This window comes from Nanorana parkeri, unplaced genomic scaffold (genome assembly GCF_000935625.1).
Source record: "Nanorana parkeri isolate BGI_ZX_2015 unplaced genomic scaffold, ASM93562v1 scaffold336, whole genome shotgun sequence".
In the NCBI taxonomy this organism is placed as follows: Eukaryota; Metazoa; Chordata; class Amphibia; order Anura; family Dicroglossidae; genus Nanorana; species Nanorana parkeri.
In genome coordinates, this window is record NW_017306604.1 from 812,184 (window position 1) to 834,470 (window position 22,287).

At 41.8% G+C, this 22,287-nt stretch overlaps 1 protein-coding gene across 1 annotated transcript in view; it reads left to right on the top strand.

Moving 5' to 3' along the window:
- LPIN1 (lipin 1) overlaps positions 1–22,287 on the top strand; it is a 99,016-nt gene that overhangs the window by 67,813 nt on the left and 8,916 nt on the right. Inside the window, exons 12-18 of the mRNA XM_018558399.1 lie at positions 8,788–8,880; positions 11,875–11,954; positions 13,632–13,773; positions 17,106–17,254; positions 18,981–19,067; positions 19,778–19,930; positions 22,055–22,169. Coding sequence (XP_018413901.1) covers positions 8,788–8,880; positions 11,875–11,954; positions 13,632–13,773; positions 17,106–17,254; positions 18,981–19,067; positions 19,778–19,930; positions 22,055–22,169 — 819 coding nt within the window. The remainder of the gene's footprint in view (positions 1–8,787; positions 8,881–11,874; positions 11,955–13,631; positions 13,774–17,105; positions 17,255–18,980; positions 19,068–19,777; positions 19,931–22,054; positions 22,170–22,287) is intronic.

A 22,287-nucleotide genomic window follows, 5' to 3' on the forward strand; every position in this document is an offset into this window, starting at 1 on the left:
GTTAAAAAAAAAATAGAAAGTAATGCAACCACCTCATCTAAGGGCCGATAAGGTGCACTATATAAAAAATGTTGTTCTTGCATTTCAATGCACTTTATGCTCACAGTCTTTATGCATAAGTGAATATTTGATATGCTGTATGAAGTTAGTTCCTTAACCTATGACGTGCAGAGCTGTATGAAGAACATTTCTTGCAGTTGGAAAGTTCTGACCTCCCATCTCTCTTCCAACGATAAACGTTTCATGATGGGGGATTCAATCCCTCTTATTAAGGATGACTTTCCTCTAACTGCCGTGGCGTCCCAGAGCTTTACCACCCGGGGCGAAGGATCTCGGCGTGCGAGGTTGGGAACACACTATTGTTGCAGGACAGAAAAAGCCGTCTGCCGCGTGATGGAGTTGGTTGCTACGGGAAACGAATTATTCATATATAAACATAATTGAGCCGTCCTATTGTCAGATGCTTTTTCATAAGGACAGATTGGTCGCACAGCAATATTTTCCATTAGAACTTGCTTTGTTTATCCCGAGAATAATAAGACATGAATCATGTAATTACCCATTATGGCTGTGCTCTATTCTCCCTCGCTGGATAGGAACAGAATTATTTGTTTGAGAATGTGTTTTTTTTTTCCTCCCCCTGCACAATGGCTGATTATCTAATCTGGAAGCTACGGCTATTCAAACAAGCTTAGTATTTATACAGAGCTGTTTACTGTAGCTAGATATAGTCCATGGCGCCGTATCTCTCTCTTCCAGATATTGACAATGTGCTTATTTAATACGTGTGGGCACATCCATATGTAGGGCTGCATATGACAAATAAATAGGAAAACACGAGATGGGTATAAATTGTAGAGGAACTTCACAAACCCAACAACCTGCACCCCTTGCATCCCCCCCTATCTCATCCTACCTGTTATGTGGGGTTCTCACCAGAAAACATAATCACCTGCCCAGCCAATCCATCGGTCGTTGTCTTGTTGTAATCTGCCGATCTGCAGCCACAGCCTGTGCTCCGTGCTGCCATCTTCATCTGTCATGTAGATATCCAACCACACACCTGCCCGATATACCCATTGTTTTGCGGTTACTGAAGAAACTTGTTGATGGTGGTGTATAGATCCAAGAGGTAAATATGACATCAGCACACCAATGGATCTTCATCCAATAATGCCTGAATAGACTTTAGCTAATGTCAATACAGGCCTTATTGGATGAAGTTCCAGTTGGTGACTTATTGCCATCTTCTGTGACGTCAATAGGAGGTTCTGATTCTCTGCAGGGGGCCCCTGATGACATGCAGCAAGGTCCACCCAGCCGTGTTGGGTCCGTTCTTCTGCAGCCTTCTGGGAAACACGGATGAAACATGGCCCTACCAAACATATTGCCTAGAGGGAGGGGGTTGGGTTGAACAAGCAAACAAAAAAGCATGAGGGTTAGCAGAAAGGTTAAGCAGAGCTGGGGAGTGAAGGACCGCCGTTTTACTTTCTCCCTATGGGGTCTGATATTTACAAATGACTGATCTGAGCATCCTTTGTACAATGGATGGTGTTGGGGTTAAAAGCTTATTAATAAGGTTAGGGCTGCAACAACTAATCGACATAATCGATTATAATCGATTATTGAAAAAGTTGTCAACTTTTTCAATAATCGATTAATCGGCTTCCGATCAGTTGGCCCTGTTCACGGCTCCACACACGAGTACACATGGTCATTTTTATTTTCATTTTTTAGTTTAGGACTGTTGTCTTCACCTCATAGAAATGGTCCCTTTACCACACTCTAAAGTGAATCTTTCCATTACCCAAGCATGTAAACATAGTGGTATGTTCTTATTCCTCTCATTAGATGTTTGAAACTCACCCCCTATATGCAGTGTAAACAAACTATGCAGCCCTTTTACTGATATGCAAGTTCTGACTTTGTTAAAAGTCAAACTCTATGCCCCAATCTCTCCACCTGTAACCCCTCTCCTTGGCTGCTTCCATAAGCCTGTTGCTCTGCAGAGAGTGGTGACACATGACTACTACCATAGATAAGGAATAGGTATATTTGACGTGTCTTCAGCTTTTGAATACTGTGCAAGCGGCATCCAATGGAGAATGAACTGGGTGTCTGGGGAGAAACTCTAGAACAGTTTTTGTTCACCGATTATGAACCAGTAAGTTGTTGGTGTGCTGGTTATTTACCATTTTGTTAGCAATTTCGTTAATCATTGGAAACCAAAGCCATCACCAAGTTGGAAAGCGTCTACAAAGCCTCCTTTGCCTCCTTGGGTAGACATTTGAGATTAAAGAAGCAATCATACTTTGGCCTCACTGCTTTGTGTATATGGCTTTCCCATGATAGTGTATAACAGTAAAAGCTATCGGTGCTTATGCCAAACGGCTCATTCTCTTAAATATGACCACCACTGATGGATAAATCTGCTTTACAGTAAGCTCTAATGTTCTAACAGAGCCAGACAAACATAGATACAAACTAAGGGCAGCTGCTCAGAAACCACTTGAAGCTCAATCAAACTTTCAGTTTTAATGGGCTACATAAATTCGGAGTGCATCAGAACTAAAGCTGTTCAGAGTCTTATAGTTGGTTTTCTTTAGAAAGCAGCCACAGTCTGAGTAAAAAAGCCTGCTCCGTGCTAGCATTCAGCAGAGGAGAACCCTTGCTCTTTGTGTGGAATCAGTGGTCAATCTGCAGATGTCCAACACACCCCCTGCTAAGCAAGCAGGGCCGGATTTACTCTCTGCTGCCCCAAGGCCAGGTTCCTCAATTTACTTTTTGACCTGCAGGCTGCATATGAGTGATCTCGGTGACATCGACAAAATGAACGGTGACTTTCCTGCTCTACATTTAGTCCTGCTTGGGCTAAATGTAGAAAAAAAAATACCCGCCTGGTGCCTGGAACTGCATGTCTCGGGTGTCGGGCGATAGGAATTTCACACCCCTGCTGCCCCTATACTCCCTGCTTTTACCAAGGCCGAGCCTTGGTGGCCTTGTGGGGGATTCGGCCCTGCTGCTAAGTCACAGCATGAACTCGCCAATCAGCAGAGGGCATGAGCTTTTCAAAGCTATAGGAAGTCAGGGCTTATAAATTCAGTGCACGTGTTTGTTTCCCCAGGAAACATTACAATGAACCATGCACATTATTATCCAGACACAGTGCATGGTTTCAGCTTTTACAATTTTGAGACAGCCATTTTACATGACATACTGGAAGAGGCCATCAAAGGAGTTACACCTTTTAGTTTGTGGTGATGCTGGGGCAACATCATCCTGAGTTATCGAATGTATTTATTCTAGTCACAGGCAATGCCGCAGCTGTAACTAGGAAAACATGAATCCGAATAGAAAAATCAAAAGCGCCAAGTAGAATCCTCAACCGAAAAATGCATGTAAAGGATTATTAGGGGCGCTGCCCCACTTCAGCCAAGGGAACTGTAGCACTATGAGAAAACAAAAGAGAAGGGCGCCCACCCTAGTGCAGATTGTTTTTAATATTGAAAGGTAGCAAAACAGAGTAGAAACATACTCACAATGGTAGATCAAATGAGAGCATTCAACAAAAACGTAGAGGACATCGGTGAGAAGCTGCACAGTCAGCCTGTGTGCCAGCACCAGAATGCCTCTGTTGCTGGCACACAGGCTGACTGTGCAGCACAGAATGCCTCTGTTGCTGGCACACAGACTGACTGTGCAGCTTCTCATTGATGTCCTCTACGTTTTTGTTGAATGCTCTCATTTGATCTACCATTGTGAGTATGTTTCTACTCTGTTTTGCTACCTTTCAATATTAAAAACAATCTGCACTAGGGTGGGCGCCCTCTAAGGATTCAGTAGAGTTTTTCAAATTAAAACTATTTTAATTTTCTTTTAAATCTGGTCACTTCCCAAGGGTTTAGACTGAGGGGGGATAAAAAAGTTGTATCTGCATTCCACAGAGATGTGTGCTGTATGGCCTCTGGGTGCCACAAAGCCTCGCCCTTAAAAAAAACTCCTGGTCAGGGACTGCATTTACCAATCTCCCATGTGAAGGCCTTGAACAAAGCCTTGCTTGAAGACTTTCCATGGAGAGGCAGGGAAGCTTTCAGTGGCCAAAGAGCAAAGATCAACATAAAGAAAACGTCATCCAAAATCTAAGTTTCAGTTTTGTGTGGGCACAGGTGAATCACGTTACTCGCTGGCAACGTTTACCTTTTGCAGATGCCACTGGTGAGATTTACATGCAGTAGTTTGCATATTCTGTCCACAACATCATAAAGTCATCTGCACCTGGCCTTCCTAAAAATTTGACTATTTATATGTTAAGAAGAAGCTACCGGGGGACTGTGACATCATATGTTCATTTTAATATCCTTGGTGTTTGGACAGAAGTGAAAGTTCTGGTAGTGGTATCGCTTGCCACTGGTGTCCTCAGAACAGCAGGCGATTCCAGCAACCATCCACAACTCAAATGTCAATTTTTGGGCAAAGTTTACCAGCAATTAATATCTTTACACGATTAATATCTTTATATTCTAACTTCTTAGAGTCCAAAATCCTTTGATGGAACTTTCCTGTCAATCTTATTTTGTAGTTTTGTCCTTTCTGCAGTCCTGCCTCTTTCCAACATTCCCCGATGAGTAAAAAAAAAAAGAAAAAACAACCCCTAATTTGCCAAATCTTCATATACATAAAGTCAAAAGACACATATTCCCAATTAAACACATTTACCGGGGGAGCCATCTTGCATGCTGAAAGTATAGAAAGATGCTGAGGACTGTTGGCAAGAGCACCTCCCTAGGTATGCATCTCCTTTAAAGGAGAACTATGAGGTGAGTGCTTTTCACTCACCTCATAGTTCTAGCCGTCCTGTGACAATGAGACTGTCACAGGTCGGCTCAGTAGATCGGGAGGTGAGCTGTAGCTCGCGGTATACTGAGCTTAGGGTGACGGGAGGATGCTAGTTTGTGTCCTCCCGTTACCCTAAGGAGAACTATGGGGAAAAGCCTTAACCCCATAGTTCTCCTTTAACTAAATGGTGTACCCAAATTACAGTTCACTTTTACCGATCTATATGTACACATTTTAGAACCTTATCAGTCCAGATCAAATATCTGAGATTAAATCTTTGTAGTCTTGGAGGGGAGCCATTTTCCAGTGCCAGCCTGACTTCCTATTGAAATACCCATCACAGAGCATACAGGTCACCGAATTTCCTGAAGTTTCAACTATTCAGCTGAATGGACTATTTTACCCCATCAACATGTAATGCATTAGCTACACAAGTCATACTTGGTACAATTCTATGTTTTTTCTGTGTTTGGACTATGGTTGTTGCACCGCATCCCTATATTTACAGGTACCAAGTATGGACTATTTATCTCTTTATTTGTACAAATTAATTTTGAAGCCCAAAAATCCAACATGGTGAAAGCACAAGCTGGACTATCACAGTTCTTAAGGACAGTCATCACATAAATTTCTAATATTGCTTAAAGTGACATTAAACCCTCAGATTTTTTAACATAAAACAATAGTGTAATGTGTGCCTTACTGTAATCCATGGTTGTTTCCCTTCTCTTTGCTGCTCTTCCTTTTAAATATGTATCTGTCCTCATGCTTGGAGAGAACTTCCCTTTTCAGCTCAGGGCCTCTTCCTATAGTGCTGGCTCAGGTTACAGCCTATACACAGACACCGTGTGAGACAAGGCAGTCTGCTGAAAAGGGAAGTTCTCTTCAAGCATGAGAACAGATACATATTTAAAAGGAAGAGCATCAAAGAGAAGGGAAACAACCATAGATTACAGTAAGGCACACATTACAGTATTGTTTTATGTTAAAAAATCTGAGGGTTTAATGTCACTTTAAGCCTCTCCAACCCCCACTATAACCATTTACAGGTACATCACAATAGGTACATTGGGATCAGTGGTGGGGTAAGGGACTAACGGTACATGATTTGCTTTGATTTACTTTATCAGGAGTTGCGGTAAGCTTGTGCGTTTCTAAACTTATGCATGTAAATATTGGGTAGTCTCAGTCCAAATCCAGCTCTACAAGGGAATAGAAGGATACTTAAAAAAACAAGGTGCATATCCTTAACCAGTATATCATAAAGATGATCTTGGTGAACAGAAAATCTCCAAAACATCATAGATGCTCTTGTGGTTGTTGGGGTCAGTTCTTCCCCCTAGTTCTTTATAATTCTTAGTATGTGGTAGAATGTATACCTATTCGTGTGGTTGTCCATTAGAGGACTGCATCAACCGGAGGGACATCTAAGGTGTTAGGTGTTGTGGAGATTACCCATTGGCTCCTCACTAGTAATGGATATACACCTTGCAAAAGTGTAGCAGGAGAACAAGCAGTATTCACCATGGCCATTTTAAATCCAACACTCACACACACGGACCAGGGGAGAACAATCAACCACAGGAACATCAAAGATGTTTTGGAGATTTTCTGTTCACCCAGATCATCTTTATGACACAAGTGGTACCTCACCGGTTATGAATATACTCCCATGCTTTTTAAGCCGCCTCCTCCTATCCCCTTTTGGATCTGGTCTCAGGCTACGACTACTCCAATATTCACACAAATATTTTTAGAAACGCACACTTTTCCCGCAACTCCTGATGAAGCTGATCAAATAGTATGAGAAATGCGTAGAGTCAGTCCTCTACCCCACCATTGGCCCTAATGAACTTACTTTGATTTACCTGTAAACGTTAACAATGGGTGAGGGGGGCGGGGGCAGAAGAGCAGCTTAAGTGGTATTAGCCTTTTTGTGATGAGTTTCCTTTAGAACTGTGATAGCCCGGCCTGTGTTGGATTTTTGTTTTTTTTAAATAAACTTATACAAATAGAGATATAATCCCAGTCATAGTCCATATTTAAAGTCATACTTTTTGTGTGTGTGTATAGGGTATTAGCCAACAACTTTTACATGCATATTTGTGGAAACCTTTAAAAAAAAAATTATATTGTATTATATTTTCTATTTACTAGCCTTTTAAACTAAAGGACAATTCCACGCAGATTTTCATTTACTTATACCGTATTCCTGCAGAGAATCCTGCAGCAAGTGGGTTAGGGAAGAAGCGGTGGGATTCTTTGTTGGACTATTTATAGTAAGCATTTTGAATTCAGTGGCATGGCCTTGCAGCAGGAAATATCTGCAACAAAGAGGAGAAGACATCTCCCTGGTCTAGACCTTTAAAACTGAACTCCAGGCAAACATAAAAAACACCCTTGCTGTACTTTATATCTTTATTAAATCTTATTAAATGTTTTTCTATCTTTTGATCTCAACTTCCTGTAATCGATTTTATCATTATCACTAAATCTGGCCGTACCTTAGTAGAATTTAATTTTGTTCTAAAACAATTTCAGGACATTTGATTTTCTAACAGTGGGGTGAAATCGGCAATCATTTTCCACCATAGTGTTAAAAAAAAAAATCCAAAGGAGCAGGATGAATTTTTTTTTTCTCGAACATTCATTTTTGCTCCTTACGGGAATTTCTGTTTCAACGTTCGCACAAAAATCTACCAGTGTTTGGCCAGCTTTAAGGTGCCCATACATTGCACGATTATCGTACGATAATCGCGGGAAATCCCATGATCGTACAATAATCGCAAAGTGTATGGAAGGCGTGCGACCGTTTCTACTGTACGGTCGCACGGCTTTTGTATTTCGAGAATGTTCGAAAACCAGCCGGGAATCGTACGATTTTCGGCTGGTTTGTAGCATGATCGTGAGATAACTGCCACACGGGCTGGTGTGCGCACGCGCACACTGCCCCTTCAGCATTGCAGTCATCGGAGGCCTGCCCCTCAGGGGGGCGGGCTTGCGATGATTGCAAGTACGATCTGCCTGTCCAAGATGGGCAGATCGTCCATTTTTAAATTACTTTACAACCCTCGCAAGACAAAAGTCTTGCGAGGGTTGTAAAGTGTATGGCAACCTTTAGACTAGACAAGGGTGGGGCATCTCTAGAGGCCAATCAGATTCTGCTGCTTGTACATGAGTAGAGGGACAACTTGTGAGTAAGGAGAGCGGTGTATTATTGAGCAAGCTGTGCTTTTGTGGAGGACGAGGATCTGGCTGTACTACCAGTTCACCAACTGGGGTGGGACCTGAACCAGGCTGAACAGTGTTTTAAACCCGTGGGCAGGTAAAATAGTTTCCATATATGTGTTCCAACTTTGCAGATGCATTCCTGGAGTTTAGCCTTAACAGTCTAGTACCAAACTCCGACCCTCCAGCTGTGGTGGAACTACAAATACCATGAGGCATTGCAAGATTCTCACAGCCACAGACATGACTCCCGGAGAGAGATGCATCATGGGATTTGTAGTCTCACCACAGCTGGAGGGCCTGAGTTTGGCTATCCCTGGTCTAGGAGGAGATGAAACGCTGCGCCTTTCCACCTACAATGGAATAATCCTTTTCGTTGTCCTTCGCCTTCATTTCACCTCCATCTAGTGCTAATGTCCGTACATAACTCCAAATACTAACAAACCTTTTGTGTTTTCTTTTTTCTTGTTTTTTTTCAAGTACTCTTGCTTTGATTACGTCTGTGCTCTGGTAGATTCCATTAGATTTTGTTTTTCTAATCTCTGTGGCCAACAGACAGTATGTATGTTTCTCATACCTGTGCTTGCTTGCCATTGGTTCATTGCTTTCTACATATTTATTTTTGGTTGGCTTCTTATTTCATTCATTTAGATGTTTCTGTTTTGCTTTTTTTTTCCTTTTTTTTTTTTCCCTTTTACTGTGGTCGCCGTGCATTTATCACAGGTTACTGTGGACACTTTGATGAGAGACAAGATGCCAAAAAAGGGAGGCAGATGGTGGTTTTCCTGGCGTGGACGGAACAGCAACATTAAAGTAGTAAGTCTGAGAAGCTGAATAATGCTTTTTTTTGTGACCTAAAGCTGAATACCAGGAACAAAAATGTTTATTTAAATGTATTTCTTAATAGCCACAATGGATTTAAACCCACTGTGTGTGCATAGAACTCCCTTAGAAACCCACATGTCACCTTGTAACAGTAGCAGTGACATCATCACTGTGCCGTACATAGCCTGTGCAGAAAGCAGAGCTGTGGGGGGGACCCAGCTCTACTTTCTACAGCCTGCCTGCAGAAAACTACAGGAGGAGGCGGAGACCAGACAAGTCGGCCTGCACAAGGATAGACAGCAGCAGTGACTGGTCCTTATTACAGGAAGCTCCTGTACAGAGGTAAAGTGTCACACTGGATTACTGCACGGATCTGGAAGAAATACACAAAGCTCATCAAGATTCAAGTAAGGATACACATGATTCTTGTATTTAGACAAGATTTGCTTATCCTGGTGTTCAGCTTTAAAAAATAGATTATGCAGTGTTCAGTAACTGACTGTTGGGCCCTTAAAGGAAGCATGTCATGGGAGGAAGCTCTAGGCTGCCACTGCTGACCTCTTCTTCTGAAAATGAAAGTTGCCTGGCTGTCATGCTGATTTTGTCACTTTAATACCTTGAGTCACTATCCCACAACAAGTATGCAGATAAGGGCATTGAATTTTTCTGACTTTCTTGATATGCACCGTACTGGAAAGTTGGGTCCACAAGAGTCATGACGAAAACAGGAGGTTTATTCAAAACAGTAAGATCGCCTTCGCTATGGAGCATGAGAACAGTCTGAACCTTATGAGTAAGCGATGCAGTATGACCCATGTCAAAGCGTTCTCACTGCAGTATGTGCAGCGTTGAATAATTCTCCTGTTTCCTCCATTACTCTGTTACTCCACTTTCCTGTTTATTGTCTCCGCTTGGCACAGCTTTGTAGTGATCTTAAGGGGTTCATACTTTAACCCAGGTTGCAGCAGTTTTTCATTTGTTTTATGATCTGTATGCTTGTTGCAGGTCAGGAATGTGGGGGATCACAATAACAACCAGTCAGCTAGCAATTTTAGAAGGAGGTCAGCAATAGCAGGCCACACACTCCTGTTATAATAGGGTTGCTTTAACCACTTCAAGGGGTCAACACTATGGTGCAGAAAGTGACACCTTTCTTTCATATATATGTAGAAATTGTATAATCTGACAATGAATGCATGTCCTAACTTAAAATGGGCATCCGCCTAAAGGTTTGACTACCTAGGAAGATGTGGGAAATTACTTTTCATTTACATTAGTATGATCCACTACTTTGACAGAAGATACATTTTGAATAAGGATGAGCTCAGGTTCGAATCTAACCCGGTTCAACCATGAGTTCCTCTAAACAAGGAGTGACGGGCATTCCCCGCCTCAATGTTGCATGTAAACAAAGGATGGGATGCTGGCGCGGATGTAACTTACAGAATATGGCCACATAGCCATGAGCATGTAGTCCTATAACGTCAATAACCTCACTGCATCCCGCCTCTTTGCGTATGTCCAGCTGGGATCAGGGAATTCCCCGCCAGCAGCTGACAGAGGAGCGTGGGTTCAGTCCAAACCTGATCTCATTTCTACTTCTGAATTTGGAGCTTTTGCACCCATTGAAGTAAATGATCTGATCTGAGGCTGGTTTGTAAAGGTAGCACCTTCTAAATAAGTAATGCTGATGTCTTAATTCATGTCACAGCAAGCATGGAGGAATGAGGGGTGATAATGGACACCACCGGTTAGAGCTGGTAGATAACAGGAAGTCGACATTACAGATCAACTAACTGTGACTAACTCTGGATAAATAAAAACCTATACAGATAACACTACCAGTCATGGTTGAACTCAATGGTCCTAACACCTTGCATAGCAATTGGGTTTGTGAAATCTTCAAAATGGAAACAAATAGGGGAGGAGGGGTACGTGTGGAATTTTATATTTAAGCCCAACTCTACACAAAAAAAATGTTTTTTTGGTAGTGGATAAGGGTTAAAAATGCCTCCAGACTGTTGTCTGTGTCACTGGGACAGGAAGTGAGGGTAAAGCCGGTTATATGCGTTTATGTTTTCTTCGTTCAACCTGCCAGCTGAACCAAGAAAATATAACAGATTCCTCCATCCATGTCTACGAGCGTGAATGGGGGAGTCCCCCGCTGTTTTAATTGTACTGTAGCTGATTAATCGGATTTCAATTTCCAACCTTCTCCTTCGATCAGCTGGTCAAGGGATGCCGGGAAAGAAGGGTGCAGATAGTGGCACCCACTGTGCGAATTTCAGCGGGTTAATCAGAAACCGGACGAAATTCGTTACGTGTATACCCTACTTGGATATCTAAGAAGGGTATAGAGGGAAATATAAAAATGTTTGTTGTTAGTAGAGTGGGGTACGGTTAGGATGGCTGTTGGGCTCTTATTGTCATTATCCCACTTTGGAAAATTTTCTCTTGCTTCCTGTTGTGGCAAAATCCAGTGCATCAGGGTGTCCCCAAAAAGAAAGTGAGGTGAAATCTTTGCAGCAGCTATAGAGACAAAAATAAAAATCTGCCATAGGTTCTATCCTTCCCTGCTCTATTCAAAAGAAACTTTAAAAAAAGTACGGTGATCCATGCCAACCAGTTCCTGTTTGGTCATAAGCCGTTTAACCTACCAGTATGTTTTTGGATTTTGGACTTCAGCTCTGAAATTCAACGTTTCAGTTCATTGGTCTTCTCTGCCAGAGAACGTAAAAATCTGTGTTTGTAATTTCCCAGTCCGGTTCTGTACAAAATGAATTCCTGTGTAGAATTCACGACCACTGCCTTCCTTTTCATTTCCTTTGTTAATACATTGTGCAGTACCTGTTTTAAAGATCTGCTTTGTCCAGGAAAGAATTTGACATCTGGAATACAGATAATGTCTTCAATGTCCTGAACTGCTGTAATGTGCACACTTCCTCAGCCATATATGTTAACTAGCCTAACAATTCATTTTATTAGGAGTCTAAAGCAGATCAAGGCATGAGTGGAAATGGACTTTACACTGGTGAACAGGTTGCTGGCACCAGCATGGAAAACAGGTCAGTAATAAACGACTATTGTCTTTATAGAACAAACATATATAATAAATCAAGTCTGTGCATGTCAGTATAGTGCCTGTCTAAGGGAGTGTTAAAGGTGGCTGTATGCACGTCTGGTTATTCCCCATCATGTAACTATAGAGGTGGAAGGCGGAAGCAGAGAAGAGCAGGGTAGCTTGTTGCATGTTAAAGGAAACTTATGAACATTCAATTACTTATATATTAACAAGACACTTTAAAACAAACCCTCACTGACCTCTGTAGCTGCAGGCACAGTGAGACAAATCATCCTCAAATATCACAGCAGAATCACTGACGTCCTTCAAATCCTTCTCTCAGCAGCTCATCTCCTTTTGCTCCTTCCTGCCGGCAACCTTCCAACTTCCTTGTCTTGTAAACACAGAAAAGGTGCAAAAAGGTCCTGTGCCCGGTTCCTCCTCCAAGAGCATCTACTATGTATTTACATTAGAGGATAGAAGACTGGAAGGTTTCTGAGTCACTGCTGGTAGTGGAAGCAGGGGGAAGTGAGCTGACAATGACTTTAGTGCATCTGCTGTAAACTTTTAAGGATGAATTGCTCCAAAGTACTTGTGGCTACAGAGGTCAGATTGGGCTTGTTTTTGATTTTGATTAAAAGGAGTATGTATGTAGTTGCTTTCCATATCCTCTCTACATGTTCAGTTTAAGTGGGCACATCTCTTCACATCAGGAGTTCCCCTTCACATTGGAATCCTTGCCCCCACTTTACATCAAAACATTACGTTTTTGACTGAAGTAGGCTTTTTAGTAGAGGTCCACTTCCATAAACAAAGTGAGAATCTTCCCTTTTTGTGCTGCCATACTGACTAGAGGTGTTTTAACGAAAGCATTGGAACCATGTGGTTATTCTCTTGGTGTTTGTCATCCAACAGTAGTTCAGTGATTTGGATATGTATGATCCGGCGAACAGGTAGGCAGATTCCACATTCCAAAGGATTTCCACAGTATCCTTGGCCCAACATTGAAAATGGTAGACTATAGGAAAAGTGCCACACCAATTAAAATAGTCCAGATACAACTTTATTCCATTCGGGTCAGGGGGCATTTAAGTAGCGTAGACAACACGTTTCAGAAAGTATGTATGTGGACTACAATCCCTGTAGCTTGAAAGTTGTATGTGGGAGTACATCAGGTTTGTCAGCAGCTGCTTTATTGACTAGATGGGAAGTCCATGCTATGACCTAGACACTGACCGGGTGATGCAATGGCTGGAAGGCATGCACATATTTACTGAAGACCCTTTCACTCCACAGGGGCCATCTATGCAATCTATATCAGCAAATGCATTAAGCTTAGTCTGAAACACTGACAGTAATGCATGTAATATGATGAGAACAGAGACATTGCTATTTTTACTCTCCGCCCATGATTCCAAACCCCATCCTGTTACGTCTCTATTAGCCGAGTGCTGAGTATTATTGGAAATTATATTCTCAATGGAAGGCATGAATGAAGGCATTGAGCACAAATATCTCATTGATAGTTTACCATACAGGTTTTCCATGTCTTCCCTGGAGACTGTCGTTTCAAAAGACAATCAATTAATGCACTCAGCCATTCATAGCAAATGTATCTATTGAGCCGTCAGCCAAATGCATTTTTCCGGTTCATCACGTAATCTTCCTGTGTTTGTTCCAGAATAAAGGATGAGTCTTCATCCAGCGACGATGATCACAGGGCAGCCAAGCAGAACATAGGCTCTCTGCAGTCCAACCAGAGTCACCTTTCATCATCGAATATTGCGTATAAGAAGACCCTGCGGTTGACCTCTGACCAGCTTGTGAGTTCCACATACATATATCTCTAGACAGGGGAACATTAGCATGGAAATGTATAGCGATGCTATGAGCTCTCTGATACAGCATGGACATCTCAGAGTGTAATCTTATTCATTGCGCAGGAATACTCTGTATATGTACATTATTTATCCTCTCAATTACACAAGTGGAATAAGATAAATTTTACTATCCCCGTTGTACAAAATACATGAATCTGCACGAATATATTAATTGCAAACTGATCACTAATAAGCAATGGAAGACAGTTGTTGAATGCTTGTTTTGATTTGCTTTATTTTGCTCTTATGAACAAACCGATCTCCTCTAAAACACATCTCTGATTTCTAATTCCTGGGCTCAGTGGGTGCATGAATTACTGGAACCAGTAGTTGCAATTCCATGGTTTGCACATAGTGCCACCTGCTGCCCAAATGCAGTGTTACAGGAAAGCCATGAAAGATTTGCTAAGCGCTGTTTTCAACAGTGCCATAAGTTTCATTATTGCTTCCAAGGGGGCTGGGGAAGTGGTATTGTTCCATGTCCATGATTACAGTCTGTTTATATGATGAACCCTGCACCCCTTCCCTAGCAAATCAGACTGAATTGTGTTTGTTTTACCAATGCCTACCACTGCTACATTGAGCTACAATATAAATGCAAAGACAAAGCAAAAGAAGTGATTATTCCTGACAGTGTTTGCAGAGCAAGACGGGACTCGCACATTGACAGGAGTGTGCAGAATCTAAATATAATTGGTCTGATGTTAGATGGGAGAGCACTAGGGATATCCATTAGTCGTATTGCCATTGTGTAATTGGTATGTCTGGAAGAAGGCTGCCGGGCCAGTAATGAGCCAAAATCAGATGAAATGTATCTGTGTGCAGGAGAGATTTAGAAAAAATGTTTGAAGTGAAAGATGAAGAAAAGAAACTAATGGCTTACAGGGGGAGTAGATGGCAGGACTGAATTATTAAACATTTATGAAGAGGCAGACACCATCCTCTGTGCATCTGCAAGTGTAACACCCAATAAATGCACCATAATGCCTTTTACGCTGATCTTCTATGTGGTTTTTCATGATAAATAAGGCTGTCCATTAACTCTCCAGTGATATTACATGCTTGCTTAGTCGGCAGTACCATAAAGGTGCACATTCACACAAGCAGGAGAACATGTAAAGCAGTTCCTGTTGCAACTACTCAGGTTTAATGTTCAATTAAAATGATCATCCTATGACTAGCTGCCATGAGCCACTAAGTTTTTTTTATTTGCTCCATGCTTTGCCATACAGCACGTATGGATTAGCTTACAAAAAGGCTGGTTTTGTAAGTATAGGGCAGGAGTAGTGAATTAAAATTCAAGGAGGTGCGGTTAAGACAATTTTCATCAAGCCGAGGGCAGGGCAGTTTCTCATTAGGGCTGCGTCCAGATCTCCCCAGGGCTGCATGTGGGTCTCTCTAGGGTTCGGTGGGCGGGTGCCAGGCTGAACGGGCAGGTGCTAGGCTGTATGGGAAAGTGGTGAGCTGAACGGGTGGGTGCCAGTCAGTATGTGTGGTGTGGGGATGTCCAGAGCTGTGTCTGTGCCAGGAGGGGGAGATGTGGGACCGGGCAGGCTCTGTCAAAGACCGCTAATGCCAGGTCCCCAGCAGGCTGGCTGAGGTCCCCACAAGTGCAATGCCCTCAGGCAGCTGATCCGATAAAAAAATTTAAAGGGTCGGCATCGGCCTTTAGTATTGGGGCATTTTTACGAGTACAAGTACTCATGAAAATGCCATGTATCGGCCCCAATACCAATAATAGTATCGCTATCGGGACATCCCTACTCCTTACCTCGCAACTCTGAAATGAGAAGAAGGTTTAGTGTAGTATCACACTTTTGGTAGTTGAATAGTATGCTTTTAATACCGGTCAGTGCGTCAGTTTACGTCAAACAGCGGGACAACTGAGAGGGAACGTGGGACAGAAACTATTGGTTGAAAACAAAATGACAGTTGGGAGTGTTAATATGCTTGTGCATACTTTTCTTGAGCAAACTTGGGGTTTGTGCCAGTATTTATTATTCTCTGTTTTTCCACTCTGCCAGGAAAGCAGAAAATGCTCAGGGTCTTCTCACGGCCCTATTGTTTAAAAAAAAATACCCACCCACCTTGGTTATTTAGGCAAAACATTTGAGTTATACCGCTGGTGAAATTTAGTATTACAGCACAACTTCTAAAATACAAGAATGTTTTATAGGAACCGTTCCATTTCAATAGTTCATCTCTAATCCACTGGCAATGTAAACAATGGTACTGCCCAATGGGTGTAGTGGAAGGTGGGGACCTGTTCATCTTTCTACACAAGTAGTCAAGTCAAATTTTCTTCAAATCTGGAAACAATCCCTGTCTTATCCCCATGCTGCTTTGGTGAGCTGGTCTGAGGTTAAAAGTGTTCAAATGCCATAAGGAAGCTGAGAATCCCCTTATCCATGGCTTATTGATAGGGTAGTCCAAGGGCCTTCCATTAATGGATTGTTTAGGTACTCCTTTACACTACAGTTTTTTGTACAGCTAAAGGACGTTGTACAGAGATTATACAATAATATTGTAACGTATTTTGGCAGCTTTATTCTAATGAACCTTCTGCTCAAAATCACCTACAAAACTGCTGCTTACTGGATGTTGCTTGTTTTGTGCTCCATTGTGAATTAATTCTAGAGAAAAAGGCGATCAGCAGTTACAAAAATACTCAAACCAGCCTGCCTGGCACCAACAATCATGCCACAGTAAAAATCACTGAGTTCATATTTTTTTTACCTGTTCTGGTGTCTGATGTGAATATTAATTGAAGCCCTGACTAGAGATGTGCATGGGCTTGGTGCAAACCCAGCTTGTCCATGTTCTCTCAAACCCATGAAAAACACACCCCTCCTGACCTAATCGGTTCTGGCCGGGGTATTCTCTGCCCCTTCGCTAGGTGTTGCTGAGGGGCGGGGAATGCCTCTGGCACAGCTGATTGGGCCAGGAGGTGGGGGGGAGGCACTGTCCGTCTTTTGCAGGCTTGGGCGAACTTCAGCAAACTGGGTTCGCAGCAAGCCACACACACACCTCTGCTCACCTGTATCCCCATGTACAAGCAGGACTTTAAACAGATTTCTAATTAACTCTATAAAATACCATGCAGTAATGGTTGTAGAGTTCATTATGTCTACGTGTCATTTATCTTGGGCATACTGCCATTTGCAGGGGAACCTTGCTAAATAATTTCTTCCCACGGTTTGGCAAGATATGAAATAGCTCCAGCTGAATAGGTTGCAGAATGGATTTCATACAATAATTATTTTCTGTTTTTACAGAAAAGTCTGAAGCTGAAAAATGGCCCCAATGATGTTGTGTTCAGTGTTACGACTCAGTACCAGGGAACATGTCGCTGTGAGGGCACCATTTACCTGTGGAACTGGGATGATAAAATCATAATTTCCGATATTGATGGAACAATTACGAGGTGAGCTCTTTGTGGAGTGGCACAATGGTTGCTGGTAAAGGCGCAGTGAGCAGGATTTGCTGCTTCCATTTTCCTTTCTTTAATTGCCTCCGTAGACCGTTGTGCCGGGTTTCTATTTAAACCTAGGCTGACAAATAGCTTATTTTACAATAAACAATATAACACTAGCAGAATGTGATTGTTCATTGAACCATGCGCCTTTTCCTTGCCTCTCCTCCCCCCACCTGTCTCTGCCCTCTCTCAGCCATTTTATTTTCTCTTTTCCTCCTACATATCTCTTCTCTTTCCTCATCCATTTCCTTTACCATTTGGCCTGTTCTTTCTTATCTTGCCCTAAGCCCCTTGGTAGCCATCCTTCTCCTTCCTGCCCCAAGCCTGCTGGCATCCATCTTTTTTTGTATTTGCCTAAGCCTGTTGGTATCCATCTTTATTCTTCCTGCCCTAAGCCTGTTGGTAGCCATCTTTCCTCTTCCTGACCTAAGCCTGTTAGTATATTTTGTCCACTTCCTGCCCTAAGCCTATTGTTATTCAACTTTCCTCTTCCTGCCCTAACCCTATTGCCATTCGTTTTTCCTCTGCCCGCCCTGCTGGTATCTATCTTTCCTCTTCCTACCCTTTAAACTTGTTAGTGTCTCTTTCATCTTCCTGCCCTTAGCTTGTTAGTATTCTTTTTTTTCCTGCCCCCTAAGCCTGATGGTATTTTTGTCCTCTCTCTGCCCTTAGCCTGTTATTCATCTTCCCTCTCCCTTCCTTAGCCCTATTAGAATCCAACTTTTTTTTTCTTCTTGCCCTAACCCTACTGAAATCTTTTTTTTTCCACTTCCTGCCCTGCTGGCATCCACCTTTCCTCCTTCTACCTGAAACTTGTTGGTGTCTGTCTTTCATTTTCCTGCCCTTAGCCTGTTAGTATCTTTTTTTCCTCTTCCTGCCCTAAGGCTCTTGGAATCCATCTTTCCATTCTTGCCATAAGCCTGTTTGTATACAGCTTGGTTTCTACCTTTCTTCTTTCTGCCCTAAGCCTTTTGATATTAGTCTTTGGTTTTCCTGCCCTAGGTCCGTTGACATCTGAATTTCTCTCTCCTTGTTCTCTGTATTTCCCTCTCTTTGTTAGCCTTTGTCTCCTACACCTCTCATCTTCGGCATGGTCCATTTGGTGCTAGTTCTGTATACAATAAAAGCATCACATGTACTGTACAGAGCGGATGTAAATCAATCCATAAACCACATTCCTAGGTGGCTATTGCTTCTGACTGTACATGCTCTCTTTATTGCACACAGAACATTTACAGCTTGGATTATGGTGGATCCCTGTGTTTCAATCTTGTTGCCCTTCTTTTTATGGATGTATTTGTCTTTCAATGGCGAGAAGAAAACACTAGCAATCAGACAAGGTTTTTTTTTCTTGCTCTTTTTATTGAAGAGCCTTATCTTGTGAGTCTTTTGGTATTCCATAGATCATCATTAGTCCTACCCAAAAAGTCAGACTGTGAGACTATGTTTGTCTATGGGCAGCTTTTCAATTGCCCCCAATATCTTAATCCCTGTTGCTCTGTCTGTGTTTCTCTCATAACCTGTATGCGTGCCAATAATAACGCATTCTATTTCCATGTAAGATACATGTTTCTAGGCTTACAAAATTGTAAAATATACCAGATCTGTTCCTTGCTAACATATTACAGTATTAGCTTTGTGAAGTCATTTGTGCCTTCTGCTTTTACCTTTTTAGATCCGATACATTAGGTCATATTTTGCCAACTTTGGGAAAAGATTGGACACACCAGGGAATCGCTAAACTGTATCATCAAGTTAGCCAGTAAGTACTCTACTGTTTATTCTCCCTGTATATATTCAGATTGTGAGCTCATTAGATACCTGTAGACATTAAAGCATATGTAAAGCTAAAAACTTTTTTTTTTAAACCCCACAACCACTTTTTACTGCTGTCTGTTCCTTCTGGGAGAACTTTTTGTCACCAGCAGATACATTGATGGCATAGCCCCCAAAAAACAGCAGTCATTGGAACAATAGATGACAAATTGTTTAATGCGGACACCACTTACCATGACAGCTGCCTTAGAGGCAATTTCCCGTCACTTTAGAGAGACTTCCTGTTGTGTCTCCATGGCACTGCTTTAGGACTTTAGGGGTTTTAAACATTATTTACTTTGCTTAAAACTAAAAAAAAAAATGTCTTAAGATACAGACTGCTCTACCGCCCTTTTTTATCTTTAATCCTAATGGGGATTTTGTAATGCAGTACGGCAGGGCCCCTTTGACTGCAATGGTCACGTTTGGCATGCTTTTTTAAATTGACATGAGTACAAGCCTTAGCGGCCACTATTTTGACTTGGGGTGCGGAGGGGGGGTGGTAGAAACATGAACAAACAAACATGTTTTTACTACCCCTTTACCACCCATGTCAACAAGGCCTTACAAACACGCAGTCCATATTATGTGCACACATATCTAGTGTGTTTAAACCCTTTGTGTATTTTATTAATATGTTTATATTTTATTCACCAGAAATGGCTATAAATTCCTCTACTGCTCAGCACGGGCTATAGGAATGGCTGACATGACTCGAGGCTACTTGCACTGGGTGAATGAGCGCGGCACTGTGTTACCTCAAGGACCTGTTCTCCTCAGTCCTAGCAGTTTGTTCTCTGCACTGCACAGGTAAGCAAAATCTAGCTGATATCTGTCAAGAACATGTTTTTAAATTGTAGATATCTACTAAACATTTTATGGGTCTTTAGTTGCAATTCTTCTTTTTGTCAAACTCTCATCATCCACCATACACTTTCCAAAATTTGAAATCGGCTTGACTGAGTGTGCTTACATTGGCTGCTAAAAATTAGATAAAATGAGAGCTGGACTAAGTCATGCCTTCTAGTCATGCTCCTGCTGAAGATAAGTGATGTTTACAGACCATGATGAAGAAGCAGGTTCTCATATACAGTTTCCACTCCAGCAAGGAGAACCTCAATCTCCAATGTATTAAAGTCACCTGCACAAAGGACTTCTGTATCAGACTAATCCGTTCATATAGCTGATCCCCCCATCAGGTCTGCTAGTGTCTTTTTATGCAAATGCAGTTATCATTTGGTATGTCCCCCAATCAGTGGAGTTCATGCAGATTTTTGTGATGAACAGGTGCACTGCGATATCTTGCTGTTTGTTGCAGATGTACACTTTTCCTACGTAGTTTTTTGTGTTTGGGGGAAATGTTGACCACAATGATTGCTTGTTTACAAATCACTGTGACCATTTAGGGCTTCTTTAAATATATGTTGCGTGTACTCCATGCTTGATAAAGAGCCTCTTGGTTGGCTTGATATGTTTTGTTTTTATGTAAAGGACTTCACGTTTTAACTTTGCACTTTTAATAAAGAGCTTTGTGGACTGAATAGTTTGATTCAGAAGTCCATGTGCATACGACTTTGATACATTGGAGAAATTACTTGCCTAATTCATGCCTTAAAGTGTTATTAAACCCTCCGTTTTTTTGCATATATCTATAAGGCTAGCAAGCAGTAGATATATGAAAAAACGTTAAAAAAAAAAAAGCTTTAAAAAGGGTTAATACTTACCTATGTCTTCGCCGCACGCCCGTCCGAAAATCTGAAAAATCTCGGGCGGCCGCTAAGAATCTTGGGGCGGGCGCATCCGCAGTTCAGATTTTCGGCCTGGAAACGAGGAGAGACACAAGGTAAGTCTATAGACGCGTGCACCCGCATGGAGACACCGTGGGACAGGAAGTGCCAGCAAGCACAGAGGAGTCAGCGCTGGATCGGAGACCCACAGCAGCGCTGGGGAGAAGGCTGAAAAGGACAGGAAAGAAGAAGAGGGTCGGATTAAAACGACATAATTTAAGCTAAGTGCTTACATTAACATTGGGAGGAGGGACATTTTTTTTTTATCCTTTAATGTCACTTTAAGGCTGTCATTCTCAATGTACGCACAAGTCATTTTAAAAAGAGCGGGTTGGGGGGTCCTTCACTACATCATATGCAGTAGAACAGTGAGCTGCACAATAATAGAAGAAGAAGCAGGGTGAGCCCTACATTGCCGGTCCTCCGGTACAGCTTCCTCTCCAGCAAGCAGAACAGTAAGCAGCACATTAATGACATCACCAAATCTCACTTCAAATTTTGTGAGACCAGCAGTTATAGGCACACTACCTTAGATAATTTCACACTGCAGATCTTCAGTTTAGAATTCAATATAAAAAAAAAAAAATCTTCCACGATAATGCTTGGGCACAATTAATTTCTAGTAAATTTTAATTACAGACACTTCCTTGCTTAATCCTTTGCTAAAGAAAATCTAAAATGTAACTGGCTAAGAAAAATGATGCTGCATAAAAAATATAGTTTTTATAAATAATCCCCAAAGTTTCCCAATAATAATACTTTCTACATCCATTTGTTAACTGAGGAGAATAACTCCTAGTCAATGCTTTTACTGCTCTCAGTTTTAGATGTGAAGAATGTTATTATACACAATGAAGGGAATTTATCAAAACTGGAGCAGACAAAATCGGGAGCAGCTGTGCATGGCAACCAATCAGCTTCTCTCTCTCATTTTCAAGTCTTAACTGAACAAACTGAAGAGAGAAGCTGATTGGTTGCCATGCACAGCTGCTCCGGTTTTGATCAATTCCGCCCAGTAATTATTAGACTCCTTCAGTTCAGTGAATGTAAAGTTTAGAGTCTCCATTTTTAACGTTTGTTCTCTTCTTTTACACTTTTGATGCTGATTTGTAAAGCTTCTTACAATTGTTTTGTCATTTTATTGCAGAGAAGTCATAGAAAAGAAGCCAGAAAAATTCAAGATAGAGTGTTTAACTGATATTAAAAACCTCTTTTACCCCAATGCTGAGCCCTTCTATGCTGCTTTTGGGAACCGACCTACGGTAAGTACTTTTCTTACTCATTTGATAAAAGTCTAATTATGTCTCTCTCTCTCTGCTCTGTCTCTTCTCTCTCTCTCTCTCTCTCTCTCTCTCTCTCTCTCTCTCTCTCTCTCTCTCA